Source organism: Motacilla alba, chromosome 7, assembly GCF_015832195.1.
Source record: "Motacilla alba alba isolate MOTALB_02 chromosome 7, Motacilla_alba_V1.0_pri, whole genome shotgun sequence".
NCBI lineage: Eukaryota > Metazoa > Chordata > Aves > Passeriformes > Motacillidae > Motacilla > Motacilla alba.
The window spans coordinates 10,498,903-10,523,000 of NC_052022.1; the positions used below are offsets into that span (position 1 = coordinate 10,498,903).

The 24,098-nt window shown below is 46.1% G+C and overlaps 1 protein-coding gene across 1 annotated transcript in view; it reads left to right on the top strand.

The window, feature by feature from the left end:
• The first annotated feature begins 616 nt into the window (after positions 1 to 616).
• Positions 617 to 24,098, top strand: part of ADCY5 (adenylate cyclase 5) — a 204,467-nt gene continuing 180,985 nt past the window's right edge. Inside the window, exon 1 of the mRNA XM_038143319.1 lies at positions 617 to 1,978. Coding sequence (XP_037999247.1) covers positions 977 to 1,978 — 1,002 coding nt within the window. The 5' untranslated portion in view covers positions 617 to 976. The remainder of the gene's footprint in view (positions 1,979 to 24,098) is intronic.

Below are 24,098 nucleotides of genomic sequence, written 5' to 3' on the forward strand. Positions count from 1 at the left end.
GGGGCGGCCGGCGCGCGGCTGAATGGGGAGCACAAAGCGCGGCCGGGACGCGGCGCCGCCGTGCCCGGGAGAGCCGCGCGCGGGGCCGCCTCAGCCGCCGCCGCCGCCTCAGCCGCGCTCCGGCACCGCCACAGCCCCACCGGCAGCGCGGGGGAGGCAGCGCCGAGCCCCCGCCCCTGCTCCTTCTCGGGTTTTTTTGAATTTTTTTCTTTCCCCTTATCCTTCCGATTTTTCAGATTTGCCGGTTTCTCCCCTCTCCCCCCCGGTGCCCGTGGGAGAGGCGCTGCGGCCGCCCGAAGGCACCGCGGCGTAGCGGGAGCGGCGGCCGGGTGCATGAGCGGCGCGGCTGCCGCCGGCCGTGCCTTTCCGCCGGGGCTCCGCCGCTGGGAGGCGAGCCGAGCCGGGAGCGCCGCCGCAGCCCGGTCCGCCCCGGGCAGCCCCCGCGCCGCGCCCCTCGGGCAGGGGATGCTCCCGCCGCCGCCGGCTGCCGCATCCCTGCGAGCCTGAGCCTCCGCCCGCTCCCCGCCGACCGGCCCGCGGCGAAGCGCCCGCCCTGCGCCCGGCCCCGAGCGGCGGGGGCCGGGCGGGAGCGGTGCGGGCGCGCTGCGATGCGGCTCCCCCGCGGCGCCCCGAGCCCCTGCGGCCGCCGCGGCGCGGCTGAGGGCGAGCGGCCGTGAGCCGGGGGTGTCCCGGTCCCCGCGGTGCCGAGCGCGCTCGGCGGTGTCGAAGTGCCGGGGCCGGCGATGGCACTGCCCTGAGCGTCCCGCCGGGGACACCCCGGCTCTGGGGACGCCCGGCCGTTCCGGAGACTTTGGGGGCGTTTGCGGGTTTTGCCTTTTTTCTTTCTAATTTTTTTTCTTTTTTTCCCCCCATTTTTTTCTCCTTTTCCGCTGCCTTTTGGGGTTTTCTCCCGGCGGCTCGTCCCCTGCGCCTGCCCGGCGATCATCCCCTCGCCCGCGGCCCCGTTCCTCAGGGCATGTCCCGGTCCAACAGCGTCAGCCCCCCGGGCTTCGGCGCTCCCGCGCCCTGGGCAGGCACCGAGCAGCACCGCTCAGCCTGGGGCGAGGCGGAGGCCCGGGCCAATGGCTACTCCTACCCGCCGCCTCCCAACAGGTCCTCGGGCAAGAAGGCCTCCCGCATGTCGAGCAGGTGGAGGAGCGAGGAAGACTACGAGCCCCGGAACCGCGGGGAGAGCGGCTGCAGGATGATGAGCTTTAGGTCCAAATCCGCCTGGCAGGAGCACGGTGACGACAGCCGACGTCACCGGTCCCGCCACCCGCCCGGCAGTGATTCCCCCGCTGCCCCCAACAATGCCAGCCCCCGGCAGCTGGGGGAGCAGGGGGAGGTACGGCCCCGCTCTGTGGAGTTGGGGCTGGACGAGAAACGCATCAAGGCCAAGATTGAAGAGCTGGAGGAAGAGGACGGGGACGAGGGGGACTCCGAGGCGGCCTTCTCCATGGGCAGTTGTTGCAGTAGCCTGCTGCAAATCTTCAGGTCCAAGAAGTTCCAGTCCGAGAAACTGGAACGTCTCTATCAGCGCTACTTCTTTCGGCTAAACCAGAGCAGCCTCACCATGCTTATGGCCGTGCTGGTGCTGGTCTGTGTGGTCATGCTGATCTTCCATGCCGCACACGGCCGCTATGAGGTATCCTATGTCGTGGTGCTCTCCCTGGCCATCGTGCTGATGGTGGTGCTGTGCATGGTGTGCAACCGCAACAACTTCCACCAGGACCACATGTGGTTGGCGTGCTACTCTGTCATCCTGGTGATCCTGGCAGTGCAAGTGGTGGGGGTTCTGCTGGTGTGGCCCAGGAGCGCCTCAGAGGGCATCTGGTGGACCGTCTTCTTTATCTACAGCATCTACACGCTGCTGCCGGTGCGGATGAGAGCTGCGGTCATCAGCGGGGTGGTGCTCTCTGCCATCCACCTGGCCGTCTCCCTCAAGATCAACGCGGAGGATAAGTTCCTCCTGAAGCAGGTAGGCAAACCCTGAATGATTTGGATGTGTGTGCTCAGCATTGAAGGGCAAGGGAAGTGGGGCAGTCTGACTTCCACAGGCCTCCCTGATGCTGGAAGGTTGACAGGACTTTCAGCTGAACTCCTAGGTTACCTGCTGCTGGGTGGGATGGTGTCCCGTGCGGTGGCTAGCCTGTAATCTTGCTTTTTTCATTGCAGTGGTGTTCCCTCACTTCTGCTCCAAGTTAAGGCTCTAAACCTACAAGAAGTGTGTCTTACTGGGTTCCCATGAGGCTGCTCCAGCACTGTCAGCCTTCAGTTGTATTCACATAAACTACCCTGTGCTAAGCACACCTGTGGAACGGTATCCAAGCTTGCTGCTGTTTTACTGAGAAATGTGTAGAAAGTCTGGCTGTTTCTGTAAGATAGAGGTTATCTTTGTGTGTCACTCCAGGTTCAGTGTTTGCGCAGAACTTAGGAGTCTTAGGAGAGCATGCTCCATGGGAATGTGGGGTAGGCTTTTGCTTTAGCAGGGAAGTGTTTTGCTCTGAGATGTGCTGGAAATCTCTTATGGTGAAAGAGCCCCAAGTTCCTGTACAGGCAGGGTAAAAAGTACCCAAAAAAGTTTAAATGCAGGTTGTTATTTAGCTGTGATATCATGTTTAACTGAAGCAGTTCAGTTCACGGGAACAATAAGACTATTATCAAATGCATTACAGTGCAATTTTTAATTACCTTATCTGTATAAACAACAGCAGTGCAAGGCGCCACTCTTCAAGTGAAGCAGGCAGCCTTGGGACTCGTGCTTTAAGCTTACCACACGTAAAACATTGAAGCTATGAGGCAGATGTCATCCTTCTGATGTGCAGGACCCTGAGCAAGGATGAGCCTGTCACAGAGTCAGCCCTGATACCTCTGTGTTACCAGGGACTGTTTATTAAAATCAGGTGTTTGGTAGTTTTACAGCCCTAACACATAATACAAAATAAAGCCTCATGCTCAGTGCCCGCTTTGAGTCTTAGTTCTGGGTTGTTTTGAGTTCTGCCTATGGTAGTGGCAAGAAAAGTTGTAGAACTTAAATAAAGGCTCATCAGAATGAGGCTGTCACTGTTTTGCTATACAAAATAGCCCATGAAATTACTCTCTTCTCCCCACAGCCTCGTTAAGCCAACTTGGAGAGTTTCTGGCTTCGTTCTTAGTTTGTTACAGATATTTTTATAAACTGTACGTGACATATTCTTCTTATGTTTGATATAAATGGCTTTTTGTGCATTTCCAGCAGAGCATACAGTGTGAGTGGGACAGTTGGTGTTTTTCTGCTTGACTTGAAAAAGTTTGCTAATGGCCTCAGCTCTTCTCCACTGGGACTCTGGTCTTGCAAAGCCTCATATGTGCTTTTTGCTTTGTAAACGGAGATTTGTCCTGTTGAAATCAGTGTGTTTGGAAACTGTATCCTTACAAGGCAAAGCAAATCCCATCATGATTCCTGCTAGAAGATTTAGCAGTCTGTTATGAGCAGAGTTCGGCACATACTAACAAATGAGTAAAATATCATCGTGTTGGAAAATGTTGGTAACTGCATTTTAGTAGGAAGGAGCCTGAATTACAAAGGCCAAATGATTGACTCCCTCAGTAGAAAATGTGGAACAATTACAGCTCCCTCCCGTTCCAAATAGCAGGTTGTTTGTAAGAGGTTGGCTTGTGTATGAATGTGCACTTGTCAAAGGTAGAAGCATGGGCAGTAGGTGATGGTACAGCATGCACAAATCTGTGCATTGCACAGTTCCTTTTGCTTTCACAGTAAGGCTGGGGTTTTCCTATAGTTTGGCAATAAATGTTCAGTTAATAAGGAGTGTCCTAGGAGCACTCTTACTTTGTCTTCAAAGGCAGAGTGTCTCTCCACGTTGCCTGTTTATTTTCTCCTACTAACACAGTCTCTATCTTGCTGTGGTCTATACTGGCGTAGCATGGGCTGAATCAGTGGGGTTGTACAAGGCCAAGCATCAGATTCCTTACACGTTTGTGTACGAACACAAGCTGCTATCTCTGGCTGTCTGATAGAAAAATCTGTTCTGCTGAGCACATTGCCTTACAGCCCCAGTGAAGAAGGCCTGTTAATAGCTGTATCTCGTTGCCGTGGAAATCAGTTGCGTTCAGCTCTGCCCCCCTAATGCACGCAAGCCCTATTTTCCTCCTTCAAACTACCAGAGGCAAAGGCAGGTGAAGACCAGATAAGTCAAGAAGAGTGAGTTAAAATGTTTTCTGTGACTTCACACTGGAAGTCACATCAGCCTGGGTTTTGTGGAGCAGGAGTGGATGTGAGTGCCTTTGTGACTATGTGACCAGATGGTACTTTACATCCAGCGGTCACAGTAGAAAGGCAGGTTAGGATGTATATCACCTTTCCTCTCTTTTTCATGGCATTTTAAACTGTAGTACTTAAGCAAGTTTTACTTTGTGGGAGCTTTTTGCTTTAAATCCTCTCTGAATTGTTTCCAAACCAGGAGAAATCGCACACTCTCGTTATGATCACCGACGTTTAAAGCAGAGTGACTCTTGTGTTGACTCCTGAGCACTTTTGTAAGGCTCTGGAGCCTGTTAAAAACTCCTCTTTCTCAAGAGAGTGAAATTCTTGGTAGTAGGTCCCTTTTGGGGGAAAGGCAGCTTGTTGTATTCCCTAGCTGAGGATGCATGAGTTTGTCTGAATTATCTTCTCCTATCATTGCTAGATTTTTCTGTCCCCAGACTCTCTGGTCCAAGGCTATGCTAGTCAGACTTCATGGAAGGGTTAATGCAGTCTGCTGTTTCTGAATCTAGAACGTGACAGGAGTAAAAGTAGTTGTCATTGTTCAGTCTTAACTGAGCTGCTTTTTAAAATAATTCTTCTGGAATCACTGGATTTGGAAAGTAGGCTCTGACTTCTCTTTGCTACTTGGAGGAGTCTGTCTTTCAAAAGAGAAAGCACTCCTGTCAAAAAGATGAGTATTGTTGGTACCTCTGTGAGTTTGATCAGCTAGAGTTTGATCTTAACTTCTTGAATTGAGGTTTGATTGGAATAAAAAAGTGCTAATTATTGCATTATATTAAAAAGTTATCCAGTGCTGAGGGAGGGGAGAAAAAGAAATCCTGTGTTGGGGAATGTACTTGTTTCCAAAGGCAGCATGCCGCTGGAAGCGGAACACAGTGAATAGGTGATGCTCCACCAACTACAAATTCTGACTGCTTAAAAGGGGGTTTTTCATTTGTTCCTGTGATCAGTTAGCTCTAGAGGAACTGCTTTTGGATTTATTGGGGAGGGGATGACTGTATTAGTCTTCAGGTTTATGTTCTTGTGTTATTCTGGGACAGATTACAAATATGTTTCACTGCATGGAAGTGTGTCATCTTCTCTCTGCATGTAAGTGTATCTCTTTTCAGGCCAGCCTTTTCTATGTGTTGGCTTTGATGCACTTTCGGGCTCTGAAAACACACTCAAACTCTAGAATTCACGTAAGCATTACTTTACATGTGAATGATGCTTTCTAATACTTCACTGAGAAAGAAGTGTACTGTTTATCAGAAATCTGCCTGGCATTCACAGCAGAGATAACAGTGAGATTTATTCCCAGTCCCCTTGGAGCGAGCTGCCCAGCTGACCCACAGGCTTGTACGGGCGCATGGGAAGAGGTTCAGCCTGTGGGCTGCAGATGCTTAACTCAAGTCATGTGAGGAGACCAGCTGCCCTCAGCGCAGATAGTCTTGAGTAAGCCCTGGCATTTTTGTAAGACTATGGGCTAAGGGACAGGGAATTTCACAAGACAGTTTATTGGACTCTGAATCAGACTTAAAAAGGGATGGGAATTGTGTGTGGGAGTGAGTGGGGGACCAGGAGTAGGGGATAAGAATGCCATATACAAACATCAAACAAGCCCGTGGACTGAGGTTAGATTTACTCCTGTTTTCCCATCCAAACCTGTTTTATTGTAACTTTCTGATGTTCCTTGTTCAAGGATACAGTTAAGTCTTTGTAGTTTATTAACTCAGTGTGAGTGGGTGACTGGTATGGTACCACGAAAAATAAATACCTTTTTTTTGTCTTGTGTCAGTAACCTCATTGAAATAGAAACTGAAACGCACTGATCTCTTTTCTCCCCAAATACTACTGCAAACCTTCTGCAAAGGATCTCTGATAGCAAACTACCTCAGCACCTGTCTTTTGTTTGTCTGTCTGATTCAGGGCTCCTTCTTGCTTGACCCTTTTCCATGTCTCCATCATATCAACATTACATTAGTACTCCTCATCCTTCACTTTTGAGAAGTGTGTATGTGTTGGCCTTTCTCTCTGTCAATGCATGTTAATTGATTGATCTGCACCTGCATAGTGGCTCTCTTGAAAGTGCAGCATTTCAGTTTAACTGTTTCCCAGAAAATGCTGGTATGACAACCAGTCTCTCTCCTCTTCGTAAATAAACTCACTTCAGCAGGGCTAAAAACAATTCCTTACTGTAACAGCGAATTGACTTGAATCTTGTGGAGGTCTCCTAGCGCCTCGTAGAGATGCTTTCTAGTTGGCAATTTGAATGGCATTCAACAAGAAGTTAGTCACACAGTAGGAGAAGTAGTACTGTATGTTCCATCTCAGCCTCAGCAGGCTAACTACATGTAAGTGATGACTGATTTAGAGACAGGTTCTCATCAGTGTGTTAATCAAGTCCTTGCATTGTGCTTTCATTGTCTTCAAGCAGCATTGTCTTTATTCATCAGGAAGGAGAGATGAACTACCTGGAATGCAGATGGATCTGTGTGTCAGCTCTCCTCTGGTTATGTGCTGCCTGTTTTACTTTTGTCCACCTGGAAAATAGATTTGAGTAATGTTTGTATTGGATGGGATTTTTAAGGTGCTCAGCCACGCGGGGTCAGGTACTGGGTGCCTCAAACAGCACTTGATGCCCTGCTCTGCATAAACATTGATATCAGTGGAGCTCTCGTGCAGTGAGAAGAGCTCACTACTGAAGAATCTGCCTGAGCAGCAGTTGCACTGAAGTTAGTGAAAATTGATTTGTGTTCTTCTGTTCAGGGGAAAAAATGGCAACCTGAAACATTCAGTAACTGTTGCATTGCTAGTTGCCTCCCTAGGGTAATTCTGTAATAGAAGTAATTAAGTAAATCCCTGAGGTATTGTGTATCAATTTAGTCCTTTGTAAAAATATTGTCTTTATCTCTTGGGCATGTGTTGCTTGAGGTTCACAAAGGCGTATCTGTTTTTCTTATCTCCTGAATTACCCTATGATCCTGCCACCGATCTACCCCCTTGCTTTATCCTCTTTCCCCCCACCATGAATTAGTTTAATATTTCACCATAATGTTCACCAGTATCAAAACCTGTTAGTGTGATAGAGTGCTGTGTGCCTAATTTCTCTGTGTTCCTGGATTCTTAATAGCTTTGTTGTCTTTATAAATGGAGTTTATTTATTTTGAGTAATTTCTCTCAGCCTTGTGGTCATAATCAGACTTGTATAGCTGGCTTGGATCTTGGTGAATTCAAGACAAAACCTAATAGGGGCGATTGAGGTGCATAGCAAAAAGACTTGTCCTTCTAGGTACTTTTATGACATGCTTGAAAAGGCAGGGGGTGCTAGTTCTGGTTATTTCTGGAGAGGTGAAGATACTTCAGAGCAACATCAGGATTCATGAAGGTACTGGAGGGAGAAGGACAAATTTCCTTGCCTTAGTCTTACAAAGCAGCCATTGACTGGTCCTTCAGTGTCCTGGGCACAATGGCTTAGTTTGACACCTGTTCTCTGTCAGAGACCTGTCCAAGGCAGGACATCTTATTTATGTGGTCTTTTGTGATTAACCTCATTCAGGTGATTTATAAATATGAACAGCAGTGGATATAAAATGCTGATTATCCTGGTGCTAAAGGCTCACTAGAACCGGTTGTGCCCTCCTGGAGCCTGAATGGCCCAGTGCTTCCTAAATGCACTTTTGCTCTGAGTCCGCTGTTGTGTGGGCAGCACTGCCAAGGTCTGGGGTGGATGAGGACTGGGACTCAGCCCAGCTGGAATGTGAACTTTGGGCACCAGGCTGTTCTCCAAATGCATTCAATTTGTGTCTGATTAGCTAATCTTTCAGTCATGTACCATGGCTCCCTCTCGGTCTTTTAAGAAAAGTGGAACAATCGCTAGCTTTTTAGCCATTGCAGTCGTTGGAGTAGTTACAGTCTTTCGGTAATAGCTGGTTTGGCCATCATATTCTGGTACTACTGGACATTTACTCTCATTTTCTAATAGAACTAAAAGAATTTTCCCTCTGTCCTGGTAGAAGATACAATGAAAAATTCCCAACAACACCTGAAGAACTGAGAGGTAAAAACCAAAATTATTTTGACAGCAAATTCCGTGCATGTGGTAAAGTGATCCACCCTGTAGCTGGTAGTGGCTTCTGAGAACCATGCTTTGAAAAGCTCCTGTCTTTCTCTTTTCTTCTTTTCCTTCTCATCTCCTTTTTTCCCCCCTCTTGTCTCATTTTACTTATTTTAATTTTTTTTCTGTTCTTTTTTTTCTTTTCCATCTTCTTGGGCTGTTTTGGGGTTTTTTGGGTTTTTTGTTTGTTTGTTTTTTATTTTTTGTTTTTGTTTTGGTTTTTGGTTTTTTTGTTTGTTCATTCTTTTTCCCTGTGCAAGTGGGTATGGTTCAGAGAAAATACCCACTTTTGTTTGGGGAGGTAGAAGACAGGGCTCCAAGTTTTACCAGCCTTGGGCAGGGTTTGTGCTCCCATCTGCTCTGTACTGTAGGGTTTGCACGGCACCTTGCACAGGTAATCTGTACCAGAAGAGCTAGTGCTGAGGGAGCTGGAGTGCACCAGGATCCCCTCGAGCCTTCCAGCTGCTGCAAGATTTCATGATGTGCTACATGTTGGTTTTTTATGGCCCAGAGGGGTAGGACAGTGACAAAGTGTGTGCAAGGAATGTGAAGATTTACAGCTTCTGGGAAATGGGTGGGGTTCCTGTCTAACTGCTGTGTGACTTTTTCATCTCCTGCAAGTCCTGTGTTTTGATGTGGGATATGCTCGGTGTTAGTTCCTTCCCTCCCTCTGAAGTCTAGCCTAGTGATCTGAACTTGTGATATCTTTCATCCATGGGATGCTCTTTCTTCTTTTTGTTTTGACATTGGTGATACTTTAAAAAAAATGGTTTTTTTTGTCTTTACCTGAGAGGTAGCCCGCTGCTGCCAGAAACTTAATTTGATTCATTATTATGGAGTCCTTAGGCTAGGTAAAAACCCAAGGGGAAATCTCATGTGAATGAAAAAACACAACCCCAAAGATATTAAAAAGGATAATCTAGTTATGAGGGGGTGTGGGAAACAGACAAGAATTTTAATATTTGTCTCCTGAACTCCTAAATCTTCTCACCTTATCATAAGAAAGTCTGAAGTTTCTAGCACTTAATAAGGTCACACATAAAATGTCTGTCAGGCCAAGACAAGACTCAAAATGCTTTTTAGCACCTGCAGCTGGACCACTCCCAGTGAAACTCTCCGTGATGTTTTATGATGGTGCTGGCTCTTGCTGGTTTCATCACTGGCAGGTACAGGAATGGCAGCATTCAGCAGACCTGCAGTAGAATTTGGCATGAGGTGGTCTTGTTCTGACACTCAGAGAAATGGACTGAACACATTTTAAAGCTCTGCCTTGTGCTTCCAGTCTTGCTCTTGAATATTTGGGAAGCTCTGTCCCACCAGGAGCCTGGTGGGTAGACAAGCTTATGAACTGCTTCAGCCAGACACAGTTGGTTTTGCACCACAAAGATGATGTGTTTACAAATAGTAGGACCCCCCACAGTTGAAGGATTAATGGGCAGCATTGGCATCACCAACAGTATTGCTTCTGGTGCCAGACTGGCCTCACTAATGCCTAGTAGGATTTTTTTTGCATTCTCACTATAGAATGTTTCATTGTTTTGTCAGGCTCTGTTCTGTAAATAAAATATCATTGTGTTCTTTTTTCTCCATATTTATATGACACTAATGTAATTGCCATGTATCTTTATTCCCTTCCCCAGACATCAGGAACACAAATCATATTTGTGTATTTAAGATGTTATCAGGACTGTCTGTAGTGTGCATTGTATAGTCATCATTTGTGGCTTCTCCTGCTTCATAGCAGCAGAAATAGCAGAAGAGAAGTATATTTCAAAGCATCCTCAATCCTGCCCTGATTTTGTTTATAATTCCTTTACCTAGACTGCTTCTTCTGCAGTTTGAGTGATGAGTTTCCAGATGAAATATTAAACTGCCTTTTCTTTTCATGAGAAGTTTTACACACCCATGTAATACCCCTCAAATTTTTTACTGTGAATTGCCGTGTTTGGCTATCATCCTGTGTTTTCCTGGGAAACTTTGCTTTTGGGAGGTTGAGTTTTGGGAATTAAAGCTGCTCTTCAAATTCAATATACACATTCCACTAGTATCAGAGTGCATCTTTGCAGACAGTAAACAAAGAACTGTGCTGATGCAACACAGAGTGAATAGAAATGAAGGTTTGTGTTTTGTCTTTCTTTCCCCCCCAGACATTAGAAATTGATCTCTCAAAGAGGCAACTTACGCAAACTGTTTATTCTTCAAATATGTTTGCAGCTTGTATAAGACATTCTGTCTCACTTCATAGTCAGAAGAAAAGGCTGTGACATTGCTTGCAAGAATCTGTCATAAAATGTTGCTGATGCAAACAGTTCCCTGGCTGTATCTTCCCTTCCAGAAAAAGCCTTGCCTCCTTCCCTTAATTCCCCGCTTTAGACTAAACGCTACAAGCACTAATCCCTTTGTCCCTCTCACTCTGCAAACTGGATTCTTAGAGCCAGCGATGTGGTGAGGAACTACTCAAATCAGTATTTCTAAAAACAGTAGTTTGCTGGTTAGCCCACAGATGACAGAGCTCCTCAGACATGCTTGCTGAGTGATGAACTCTTTCCATTTGCTGGGAGGTACCCAATGGCAGCTTTCTCTCTGTATTCTTGCTTTTAACATGTGGGTATTCATACACACAAATGGGGGGACCAAAGGACATGTTATTAATGAAGAGGTTTCCATTTAAATGGGATTTCTCTTTTCTGGGCAGGTGGTTACTTGAAATCTCATAGGGAGAGGAAGAAATGCTCTGCAGTGCTAAGGAAAGAGGAGGCTGTGCAGTGTGGTGGGAGAATGTGTAATCACAGTGTCAGTCTCACTCATGCTGAAAGCTAAGTGCAGTCTTTCAGGCCGTTGAACATGAAGTAGGTTACTAGTGTGGGAACTGCTGTTGAGTGGTGAACTCTCTGGATCTTAAGGCCAGGATGGACTTCTGAGTTCATTTAACAGTACCCAATTCTTCTACACTTAAAAATTTCTTCCATTCAATTAAAAAAAAAAAAGAGTCTAAGTGCTGAATTGTATAGTATTTGTCAGTTGAAAAAGCAATCTACAGTGATTTCTGAACTGAACCAATACTTATTTTTTCCTCTCTCCTCTTAGTAAGACAAGATTTTAATACCCTGTGATGGAACATATTGGGGATATTTCTCTGCTCAAGTTGGTGGCATCTACTTAAATATAACACAGATGGACGTGTTAGTTGTGAAGGGGTTCTGACATCATGCCCAGATTTTGTACTGGCTAATTACATTCCTGCCTCCTTAATTGATGTTGAATATGGCATTTTCTTTGCTCCGTGTCTATTCTGGACTTTTTAGCAGTACACCACCAAATAGATGCTGTGCATATGGGTTTACTATCATATCTGAGAAATTTGCAAGGCTGTTGACAAGCCAAGAAAATGAGGGACTAGAACTCAGGCTTATATCTTCTTAGTCATGTCTGTGTGCTAGAACAAGTGCCACCTCCTTGATATGGCAGATGTACTGATAACTTTTGAAAGGTACAAACCCAGAAATGATATGATTGAAGGATACTTCCAGAGCTCAGCTATGCCATCGTGCTGCACCAAGACAAGACCAAGTCAGCCTAAACCATTTGTGGCAGGTCCTAGTCACAGACCCGTCTGCAAAAACCCCTCCTTCGTGTATGTGCTCCTGGGGGTCGCAAAAACACTGATGTGCTTTCTAGTGTGTTTGTTTCCTTGGTGGTTTTTAAGCAAACCAGCAAGCAGAGCCCTGTGTAGGGGCAGACAGTGAAGAAGAGCTGGCTGTGACTAGAGCTCTCTGGCTGCTCCCAGATGAAACTGGTGCTTAGTTTCCTTGTCTCACCTGGCTTCAGTTCCCACCCCACCCAGAGCCTGCTGTTCTCTATTGTCACAAGCAGTGAATTTGAATGACATCTGGCACAGCTGGGTCTCATTCCTGAGTGGAGCCTTCCTGAAAGCACTGCAGTTAGCTTACAGTAAGTAAGCTTGCAGTAAGGTTACAGTCCTTTCACAGGTGACCTCCTTTGTGGTGCCTGGCCCGTCTCAGCTGTTAGGGTAGCTGTGCCTAGGTAACTCCTTAGAACTCCAGGGACGCTTAAAAGTGTATGCCTCTTGCACTGTGGTTGAAATAACTGTGAACAAATACTTAAGGAAGTATTTCCTGAAAATATTTTCATATCTCAAGAGAGAAAGTTAGGAAACTGCAATTTTGTTTTTGTTAGTTTGTTTTCCTTCTTCCCTAATGCAGGTAATGAGTATCTGGCTGTGCCATGACACTGAAGGTTTGTCCAAGTAATGATGTCTAGGAAAGGTAACACTCTGTGGATTAGTTAAACCATAATATAAAGCCCACTATACAGAAACTGTAGTCCACTGCTGAAACCACCTTACTTGTCTATTTTAGATGCAAATGGACCTAGTTAATTTAATTCACTTCCAGAGGGAATGCAAACTAAATAAAGTCATGCTTGTTAAAAGAAGTGTTCTCACAGGTTTAAATAATTTTCTTCAATTTATTTTGATGAACTTTTCTGAACAGACCAATCTTTACCGTAATATCTTCGGGCTAAGGCTGTAGCTTATGTAAGTAAGGAGTACTTTATACTATTAACTTAGTGCATTGCCCTTGTATGTAATTTTCTTTTAGAGCTAGTGTAACTCTGTGCTACCTGCCTTCCCCCTTGGCAAGGGTTGGGGCTGGTTATGGTAGGGACAGAGTCAAGAGAGGAGCTTATCTGTCATGTTTAGCCAGCCCTTGGCACCATTTCCAAAGCTGCTTTTCAGGAGCCTGGTCACGAGTGTCCCCTCTCTTTTCCCCTGCTGTTTCTGTGCAAGGGGTGACTGCTCACGACTCATCCTTCCCAGAGAGATGATCTGCTTTCAGAGCATGACCTCTTCCTTGGGGCTGAGACCAAACCTTTCCATTACCAATTCCTTAGCAGCTGTGACCAGGACAAAATTCTGTATGCCTAAGATGCCAGGCTGCCACCTGGAATGCCGCAGAAGTGGCAGGTGATTCTCCTCTGAGTCTTTCCTGAGAGAAACTCCTTTGGTTTGCAGCAGCTCTCCTGTTTAAGCCATTTGCAATGCTCCATACGCTATTGAGGCAGTGCCTTGCTGCAACATGAGCATAATCTTGTGTGTCAAACCTCATGGGGAGATGCTGTGACAGCTCCCTGCCTGCCAAACCTCCTGCTGAAGCTTATTGGAGAAATATTGTGCTCCCTTCAAATGGGTGGCATTGTAACATTGGCTTGCTCATTGAAAAAGCATTTGGGTCTGGGCAGAGTGAAAATGTTGATTTCCTTTGAGTAGAAGAGGAAAAAACTGAAGGGTGCCTTCTGCACAAACAGTGGTCTTAGGCAGAGCTGCAATTTCCAGGACTGAGTCAACTAACTTTTGAATCTTAATGGCCATGATATTTACTTCTCCCTCTGCTCTTCCCTGTCCCAGTGAGATCTGGAAGGAGTCTTACCTCTCTTTGAACCATACCCTAAATCGTTGTTGCCTTGTCTAGTTTATATTTAGCACGGCAAGAAATGAGTTGGAATCTAAATGCCTCCTGCCTATCACCAAAAATACCTTTTTCCCTCTGGCTGCTTGCAAAATGCCTTTAACTCCCTTCAGGGCTTTTCTGTATGAAGGGACAGCTGGTGTAGAACAATAGCGACTGATTTACACTGATCAATCCTCACATTACTGAGAGGCATCTGTCTTGTACTAGGCACCCTGCAGTGTATCAGACCCGCTGGTGGAAGATGTGCCTGCAGTGTCTCCTGTCTCTCTTCCCAGCCTGACTTCTCTGTAGGTCCTAAGGAAAAAAAAAACTGGGAAGAAATACTGCAAAAAAAATTTTAGTAGTGAGAGGTGCATTTCGTGTTCTTCACTTATGTGGCAATGGATCATTCAGTCTGGTTTTCCAGGGTTTTTTAGTTGTGTCTGCTTCAGCAGCAATTCCGTTACTGCCAAACAGTCAAACTCAGGAACTGAAATGTTTTTTGTAGCCCAGCTCACCCAAAGTTAGTTTAGCCCATATATTTGGACCAAAACAGTCTGGGAGGTGCACATGCACACCTGAGCAAGCAGTTCAGAGGGGGGGTATCCTCCAGTGAGAAAGGAGCTAATGCAGCTGAAGGATGTTAAGAACATGTTACCACACTGATAGGGACATATGTTACTTTCAGACTTTGCTGAAGGGAAGGACATAAACCCCTTTTTTGTAGAATCATGAAGTGGTTGGATTGGAAGGGATCTTCAAGATCATCCATTTCCAACACCCCTGGCATGGACATCTGCTAGACCAGGTTACTCAGACCCCCATCTATCCTGGCCTCAACATTTCTGGGGATGGGGCATCCACAGCTTCTCTGGACAATCTGTTCCACTGTCTCACAATTCTGTTTTTCCAAGAAACCCTTAACAAAACAGGAGAGAGGATGGCCAAGCATGATCTGTCCACCTGCTGCAGTCCTCCCTCCCTCTGTTTTTTCCTTGCTTTCACCTCCTCAGAGATGTAAACAGCCCCAGGAGAAGCCCCAGGCAGTGCAGCTCTGTGTTCCTGCCACCACTGTTTATTTTTCTGATGCACTTTACCTGTGCAGGTAACTAGGATGAGCCCTGACAGCCATCAGCTTTTACTGAGAGCAATCAAATAGTGTTGCTATTACTGATAAAAGAAAAGACAGCCACAGAAGGTGGCTGAAGGATGGAATGGGCTGCTCCATTGCCCTATCCTCCACAGTGACAGCAGGGAATGGTTTGTTTCAGTGGCTCTTACCTTCTCTTACTTTGATAAGAAGCTCCAAACTTTGTTAATGTTTTGAATATCTCTGGTGGTCTGGTTAAAGTTTCATCTTTGGTCTCTACATAAGCTGTGTTTTCATGAAAAAACAAGACTGCACTGATTCCTTCAATTTTTCTTTCGTACAAGTGGAATGTGTGGTGAGAGCATGATCCAACAAGTGCTACTTTGGAAGACTCACCTACTGCCTGGGATTCAAGTAGTGCCCAGTCCCTTGCACTTCATGTGAGGGCAATTAGCGCACGTGCGTGGCAATTAGTGCTGCAAATGAAGTTGACACGGGTGTATTCTGCCTCTTTAATGGCTTGCTTTTCTCCTCTGCCAAAAGAGCAACCAAGCTGTCTCAAAGGAACCTGCTGCCTTCTGATATTTAATTTGCTTCAGGCTTACATTGGCATCCTGCCTCTTTCTTCTGCTGCCGTGCCTGGCCCACCTGCCTGCTCTGCTACCAGTGCTGCAGAGGAAATGATCCCTATTTCTGGCAAATCAGGCCACGACTTGCCCATGTGCTGCAGTTGGGCCTCACACACCTCCAGCACCATCTCTCCCTGATGTGCTTTGTCACTGCTGGTTTCTGACCTCCTTTCGGCAGAACATTGGGCTGGTTTCTGATGAGCTGCTCTGCAAGTGGCAGTGCCTGGCAAAGGAACCTGCTGATGGGAAACTGCAGAGCAATTCTTCTGTTATCCATCTCCTTGAGCTAGATATCACAGTGGCGGGGGCCTTCAAATATCTGTGATACCCAGTGTGTATTTGTGAGCAATGATGGCTCTGGAGTGTATGCTGGAGTACAGATGGCATGTGTATAAGCCCATATACATCAAGTGACATGATGTTATTCTTAAACAAAATTTTAACTGTTCCAGAATATTTTAAAATCAATATTGAAGTTTTGGTGCTGGCCTTCCTGAATGGCTTTCCTCATTGCACCTTGTACCATGGACCACACATCTAGGTTTGGTTTTGAATGCTTGAGAGGTCATATTTTTAGAGTGTCTGTTCATAGGAAGCTGGTAGTTTAGGATTTAAAATTTTGGGGTTGAATCTGGTTGTTTCCCAAAAATCAGGACATGAGTGCCCTGGATGGGAGTATGTAGTAACCAGCTTTGCTTTGAGTGGATGCTGTAGGCAAGAAAAAGTTCAGCATTAGTCTCTGTAAAATTGTCTTAGAGAACCCATCCACTGGAGATAACATACTGGGTTAATGGTGTTACTTTGGGAGCCTTTTTTATGCACCACTGATTACTGAGACAGTTCAAATGTGGGTCAGTTTTTCTTTCTTTCCAAGTAGAGTTTGCACAGAGTAACATGCAAGCTGTTGCTTTCTAGAAAATGTGGGTCAAGTGCTGTTGTGCTGAGGAAATCAGGAGGTTTTTTACTTAGCTAGCATTAATACTCAAATGCTTCCTTATTTCCTTGCACCAAGGTCCTGGGCTGTTGTGCTGATGAGTAACACTTTCTGGAACAGGAGTGTGCATGGAGCCATGATTTTGTGTCACCAGGAGCACTGGCTCGTGTGATTCACAGAGGTGGATGGAGTTCATGAAGGATGTGTGAGCCCTGCCATCCCAGCTGCCATCAAAGCAGCTGCAAAATGCATGAAAAGCAGCTGACCCAGGAGCACTGGTGACTTTTTGGAGGAGCAGGGGCAGACAGACAGAAACTGTGTGGGACAGGACTGCATATTCCTCCTTGTGAAGTAATGAGCATGAGGAACAGACTGCGGTTGAGGAGGTTGTGGGGGGTGGAATATTAACCATGGTGAAAATAATCCTGGAGGAGCACATTTATCCATGCTGGCACTTTGCACATGTGTCATGATGGAATTTTCAAAGGAGGCCCTAAACAAAACAGCTTTATGGAAGAACAAAACAGCATTGTCAGAAATGGCCAAGGAAGCTGTGCCAGCACCTCTTTCTGTATCTGTGCTCTGAACTGGTTCATGTTCTGGGGCTGTTGCATACACAAATGTGTGTTAGCATCTGCCTTGAAGGTGCAGAAAAGGGTGGCTGGGCTTTGTTTTCATTTAGCTATGTTTTCTAAAAGTTACTTCTTTTTATTTTGTTTTGTTTTCAGACCAGAAGAGCTTGTCCTAAGGGAACAGTGTATGTTATAGCAAGATTTTTTTTTTTTTTTTTTTCACAGCTGTGTTTGTGAGCATTCCCTTGCTTTGAGTCTGGGAGGCTGCATTATAGCCCTCTGCAGTGATCATGTGTCTAATCCAAGCTCTGGGCCTGGCTCAGCTCCTTGAGCCAGCAGAATCCCTCTCTCTGCTGGGCTGTTTGAGGAGTGTGATGAAGACTTGAGGTAGTCTGATCCTCCTGGATGAGCATGCACAGAGTTTGTCTGCCTTGATCATGGTCCCAGAAGAAAGTGGGTTGGGTTATGTTGTGCAGCATCTCATATTTGCCACAGTGAATTTATGGGACAGCTGGCCTGACCCATCTACCTTGCAGTACAAAGGGAATGCTTATGGCTTCCTGAAGTCCTTGGTGTTCCAGCCTCAGTAATGAGGGAGCTTTGGAGAGCTCAGAGGAAGGAGTAAAACCTTGCATCCTACTGGACTGGTTAAAATGTGAAATGAAGTTTCCAAAGCCATTCTTTCCTGTGGTGCCTTGGCTCTCAGCATGGTATGCCTCAGGCACCTGGAAGTTCCCAAGTGGGTCTTGTGAATTTAGACATCTAAAATCTTCCTAAAGAGCATTTTTCATTGACTAAATAGTGTGACTGCCTCCTCTTGCCTCTAGACATTTCTACAGAATAAATAATAAGCTTGTGGGCTTCTGTATTTCCTACTGTTCAGTCCAACTTTTGAATGTAGCTGCACTTGAACAGGCATGAGCTGCCTGACCGCTCCTGCATACCACAGCGTGCTGATTACTGATGTGATCTGCAGTGGAAATTGGTGTGGCAGAGCAGAGAGGGTTCTCACAGCACCTTTGACTAAACTCTGAACAGCAGACTTCTGCTAGGAATTAAAGAATATAAAGTAGACTTGGAGGCTTGGTCTCTGGGTTTTTTTTTTTCGTGGGAATACAGCTTTAAATTTGAATGTGGGGGAGCAAAAGGGAAGAGATTACTATTGGCAATTCTTTGTGTGTTGGACTGAAGAAAAAGGGCCTGGTCTATGGTGTGTAGGTAAAGGGCAAGCACTGAGAGGTGCAAATGGCTTCCCTACAGCTTCCTTGCTGAGTTCTGTGCTTGCAGTACTGCCTGCCTGTTTTCCCCTGTTCTCCACCCCTTCTGTGCCATCCCTGGAAAGAGAAGGCAGTGGCAGCCCACCGCTGAGAAGAAGTGAGATGTATGGGATGGTGGAGTTGGGTCTGGGGGATCCTGGGAAGGGCCAAACTGAAAATGAGATGTAGAAGAGTGTGTGTGTGTGAGGAGAGAGTAAATACCTTGCTGAGATGGAGGAGGCTTGTGGGCCTGTATGGAGACGGCAAGGACAACAGCCTGAGAGAGAAACCAGGAGGATCAGCAGGATGGTGCATGGAGCTGCTGAGAGACAGCTGTGAGATGTCATTTGGAGTTGTTATTTTCAGAGTAAACTTGTCTGTTCTTTTGAAAGCAAGGATCAGTTATAATCTGGACTGGATCAAGCAATTTTTAAATTTTCTTCTCTCCCTTGAATAAAGGAAAGCACTACAAAGAAATCGCAATTAAAATGAATTGTGAAGTGTTATCTGTTGCCTGCTGAGCAAAATCTCGTGTCCTAGCTGAATTAGCAGTCTGGTAGTGTTCTGTGTAGGATGCAGGGAAGTGCAGAGTCTTGGCTGTGGCACCAAAATGGGCCAAATGTGCCCAAGACCTGCTGCTGTCTTGGAAAGGGGCTGTGGGTTTATGGCAACAGGCTGAGAGGGTAATGATTGTTCAATACTGTATGAAGGAGAATTCAAAGAAGAGGGTGAAGGGAGGAGAGGACAACGGGCTGAATGCAAGAAACACTCTGAAAATGAGACCCACAATGTCTTGTGACAGATCTTATATTGGGACTAACACAGAAATTTCCTGGCATGCACGTGCTTTTTTCACATGTGACTTCTCCATAACAAACATCTCTCAGCTGGGACTGACAATGGAAAAATTGTAGGAAACTTTCACTAAACAACTTGGTAGTAGGGCTACCTCCTGTTTTGAGTTTTTCTGTTTTAAAGGAACCATCTGCTGTATAAGTGTAAACACAGCAGACAGCAGCAAGCCCAATCATTCCAGGGTCAGTATCCATCCAATGCACACTGCTGGCAGGCCCTGTGCCCTGTCTTTGTGTTGCTGCCACCGCCTCTTCTTCCAGGCTCTGAGCCTGTGGAATTGGACAGAGTTAACTTTGCAGATCAAACCTTCCCACAGTGTAGTGGTGGTATCCTGTGGCACATGCAGAGTTACCAGGAGCAGGAATAAGGGAAGCTGGAGTGTCACTTGAGCCGCAGTCACGCTGGATGATGGTGTGGCTCTGGGAGTGAGTCAGCCCGGCAGCCGAGCAGGTGTACTGCAGTTTCTCTTTGCAGGCTGTTTCACAGTGTCTAATCATGTCAGAAAACCTTCAGGAGGCAAAGCAGAGTACTCTGCAGAATACTTTCCCCTCTGCTTGCCCTGGCCCAACAGCATAGATCAGTAGTTAGTGCAGAAGAGTTACTTGGAGGGCTTTGGATCTTGTGTTAAAGCAAATCCTGACTGTGGGGTCTTGAGCTTTTGCACAGGGCAGGCTTCACACAGCTTTCTTCCCATGCTTTTATTGAAGTCATGTTTTACCTGTTGAGGCCTCTTGCAGAAGGAACAGGTGGAGGCTTCCAGGGCTAGAGGGAAAGAGAGCTGCTGGGGATGAAGGAGTGACAACTTGGTTCATTAAGACAAGGAACTCTGGTGGGGTCTGTTGGAGGAAGTGCTGGTCAGGGATGTGCTTACGAGATGTGATTTCTCCTCAGCAGAAGAGAAATCTTCTGTCCTGGTTTAATGCACACTGTGAACCTCCATAGCCTGGCACAGCCACCAAAAAAAGCATTTGCTGTGGCAGAACAAATATTTTTGGGGCATGTGGAGACCCAAATCTGGGAACTGACTGGATCTGAAATTACCTGAGGAAGGGGGAGAAGGCTAGTTTGAGATGATACAGGGACAGACACATAGCATGCTTGTTAGTGCTTGTGTGGGTGAAATTGTGTTTGAGTTCAGTGTGAAAGAAACTGGCCAAAATACAGCTCTTGAAGTGGTAATGTATGGTTTAATGCATTTCACTAATGGGATCTGACCTGGATTGCATGTAAAAGAGGAGAAAGAAGAAGGTAACACTTCCTCTCTGAACAGGTAGGCTAGATCATAGGGCTTGCGAGGGCCCAAGTCCTCATGCATGTCTTTAATTTAAGCCATGCTCTCTAGCAACTCGTTATAATTTATCAATTTCATCTTTGTTAAACTGATGAGGAAATTAATGCATGTTTATAGAGTCCATGCCACAACTGATATGAGGAGCAGCTGGTTAATGTTTAGCAAAGTCCTCCTGAAGATGAGGAGTGGTATACAAGTGCTATTCTGACTGTACCATTACTCTTGAAAGAAAAATGCTGTTTTAAAGAATGCTTGTGTCCCCTTCATCATTGTCTTTACAATTACCTTAAATTATCTATACCCATATATTCACCCATTGCCTAGCTAATACAGAATTAGAAAAGCATCCCTACAACCTAAAGAGAGCTATATGTCAGGTGAATGAAGCCTGGAGAGAGCCAAGCTAAGAAGCATGCAGAGCAAAGTGACTCAGATGGCAGAATGCCCCAAAGGAAGCTTTCAACAAGGGTGATTCATTAGCAGTCAAAGAGTCCTTTTTCTTTTCCTGCTCTGCTATATTTACATTTTGAAATGTGTGCACATCTCATGGAAACAGCCTTCCTAGTTAAAGTGTTGTTCTAAATGGGAGAAGAGAAGATTTTGTGCATTATGTTTGATAGGCTGTGAGGCTTGGAATACAAGCAAAGCTTTCTTTAGGGAGATACTTGCATGTAGTCTGTAAGGTTTTATTAAAATCTTGTGCTGATAGCATTGCAGGGATTTAGGCTGTGATTTCAATCTGCCTAAAGAAGACTCCCAAATCCCAGGCCTGGATTAGTGCAAAAAGGAGAGACCTTGAATTTGTCAGGTAATCCGCACGCATTCTGGCTTTTTCAGTGTGCTAAGGCATCATGATACCTGTGAATCCTTTTGCATCAAGAAATCCCTCTGAAACCAGGGTAAATGTCTTACCACAGGGACATGCATAGTTGTGTGAGCCACGTGAACTACTGACACCCCCTCTCTGGTGCTGGGGAAGAGTGTCTGTCCAGCAGCATCCAGAGTGAGTGTGATTCCTGTGTGGCACTCCCAGCGGTGTGCTGTGTCATGATTGCAAGGCTCCTGCTGTTAATGTGTGAATACGATGAGGTTTCCTGCATCGGTGTTGTGCTGGCAACAGCCGCCAGCTCCTGAATCAGTTAAAGCCAGGCACGATGTGGGCAGACTGGTAGCTGTGATTTACAGGGCTCTGTTGGATTAGAAAGCCTGTTGTCTATCAACACATTGTCCAGGCAGCACAATAGGGCAAGGTAAGCACTGGAAAAGCAAGGTCAAAGAGCTGACAATACCATATTGTGTTGCATGACCCTGAGCAAGTGGTTTACATGCCTTGCTTCTGCTATTCTGAGTAAAACCAGAATAGTGCTTGCTTTTAGAAAAAATGCTTTATGTTCTGTGGGTGGAAAGCATTAATCTGAGTGTGAAGTATTCCTGTTGTAGAAAGAGATAGTCTCCCTTTCCATAGTTTCCCCATTCCCAGACCTGGTTTTCGGGGAGATCAGATGCACTGGTTCCTTTTGAAGATGAAAATCTCTTTGTAGGTGTTCTGTACTTCATTCATCACGATCCATCTGGAAATGCATTTTAGAACAAACCATTTTGTTTGTGGCTTTGGCTGGATTTGCATTCTCCAAATAGCAGAGTGTGGTTTGGGCTTAATATGGGATATATGGCCTCCTTGGCTTGGTTTCAGCACAGGTTGGGGAGAACTTCTCTTTAGGTTTGTAAGGCAATAGAAAAACGGAAGGTATCTAGAAGCAGAAGCTGACATGGCTGCTCACTTACAAGCAGCCTATATAACAGTGATATAATTTGGTGGTCTCAGGCAGCCAAAAAAAAAATTAGTGTGCCTTGTAGAGGATCCCAGGAGATAAAAATTATTTGGAGTGAAGGATCAGTTACTGATTCAGGTTGCTCCTTGAAGTGGTCTCCCATTCAGTGTTGCTACAGTGGATTGTAAGCCTTCACAGCACTGTTTTCTTGCTCCTGCTAGTTCATGACCTTTCTCCAAATTCATAAGCTGTGGCCCAGTCTACCAGTCTGTATGGAAATGGCACATGTACCTGCCAGGTGAGCCAGCACCTTGTCTTTCTAGGCAACCTGGTGCCTAGAAGAATTGCAAGAATTTAAGCCTGTTAAGCCACAAACTCTCTTAGAAGGTTGGGGGTTTTTGCCCTTCAATGGGACTGGACCAGATATTATTATTAACCTCTCCACCTACCTCCCAGCTAGCTTTCCACTGAGTGTCTGCATTTTTAGATTCTGTCTGTCTGCGGTCCAGCCCCAAGACAGTTAATTTTAATAAATAAATAATGACAAAAATAGTCTCTGAGGACTTGGCAGGCAGCAGGCCAGGGAATCTGGGCAAGTCGCCAGCAGCTCTTCCACTTGAAATCTGATGTTAACTCAGACTGTGGCGCTCGCATCGGTCTGTTCAGATTCTTTGGAAAGTGCTTTGCCTTCCCCACCTCGGATGGAAGCTGTGCCTGCTGCCCGGTGCTGTGGGCTCCAGGGGTGGGAACACGAGACTCGGCCCAGCAGCGGGGAGAACACGCAGCTGGGGGCAAAATGCTGCAATGGCAGTGCTCCCCGAATGAAGGCTGGGGCATCAACTCGGCAAAACTTTTGTAAGTGCCAAAACTGCAGAAAAGCCTCAGCTGGAGCAAGTGGGTCGGCCACGAGATGCAAGGAAGGAGGAGGAAACCAGCCTCTGTGCATTCTGGCACTTGTGTTGCCAACTGCTCAGTCTGCTCTGATTTTTCAGCCAGTGTGCAATGGGCTCCATTTTAATCCCCAGGGTGACTTAATCGTTGTGTGATGTCCCACACCAATCTACAAGTTGTATCTTAGGATAGGAGCTGTCACACCTCACGCCTTTGCATTCCCATTTCCTATCATACCATATATTCACAGCATACCAGGACCTTAAAGAAACCATGTGAATCCTGGGCAGACAGTTACCTCTATCAAGAATGTCTGGGAAAATATGTATCCAAGAAAGTGCATGCCCTCTGGTGAGAACTATAGCCTGCCAGTAGGCGGGAAGGTTAAGAGTAAAAGAGTTTAGTTTTCCCCCTTGAAGGAGAAGTGAAGGGGTTTGGAAGAGCAAAGCTGTTTGGACATACCAGAACACAACAATCGGCACAGTTCTTGCACTATCATGCCTACCACAGAGAAGTCAAAAGTACAAATGCAAACTTGTGCCTTCTCAGCCAACCCTGCCAGAAACACTCCCCAAACCAGCCCTGCTTTTCTCAAATTGGTTGAGAGCTATTTTAAACCCACCAAAACGTTCAGACTTGCTCCTCTGTAGGCATGTTCCTGAAAGAGTGTTCACAGTAGGAACGGGTGGCAACCAGGTTTAACTCTTGCTCCCACGGGCTTTAAAAATCCTGAGTGTGGGATAATCAAACATCCCCAGATAGGCACACACCTGCTGCACTGGTGTGGGCATGGAAATTCCAGCAAAGGCTGGTTTGGAGCATGGTATGTTTGTTTCACTGACAAGGCTGGGCACAGTATCTCCTTTCTTCCCCTTAGCTTTATTTTCTGTGTTAATAATGTTTGGCCTAGAAAACTGGCAAGGTAGCAAAGATAAATGCACTTTCCAGATTTCCTATCGTGCAAGCCAGTCCCTGGG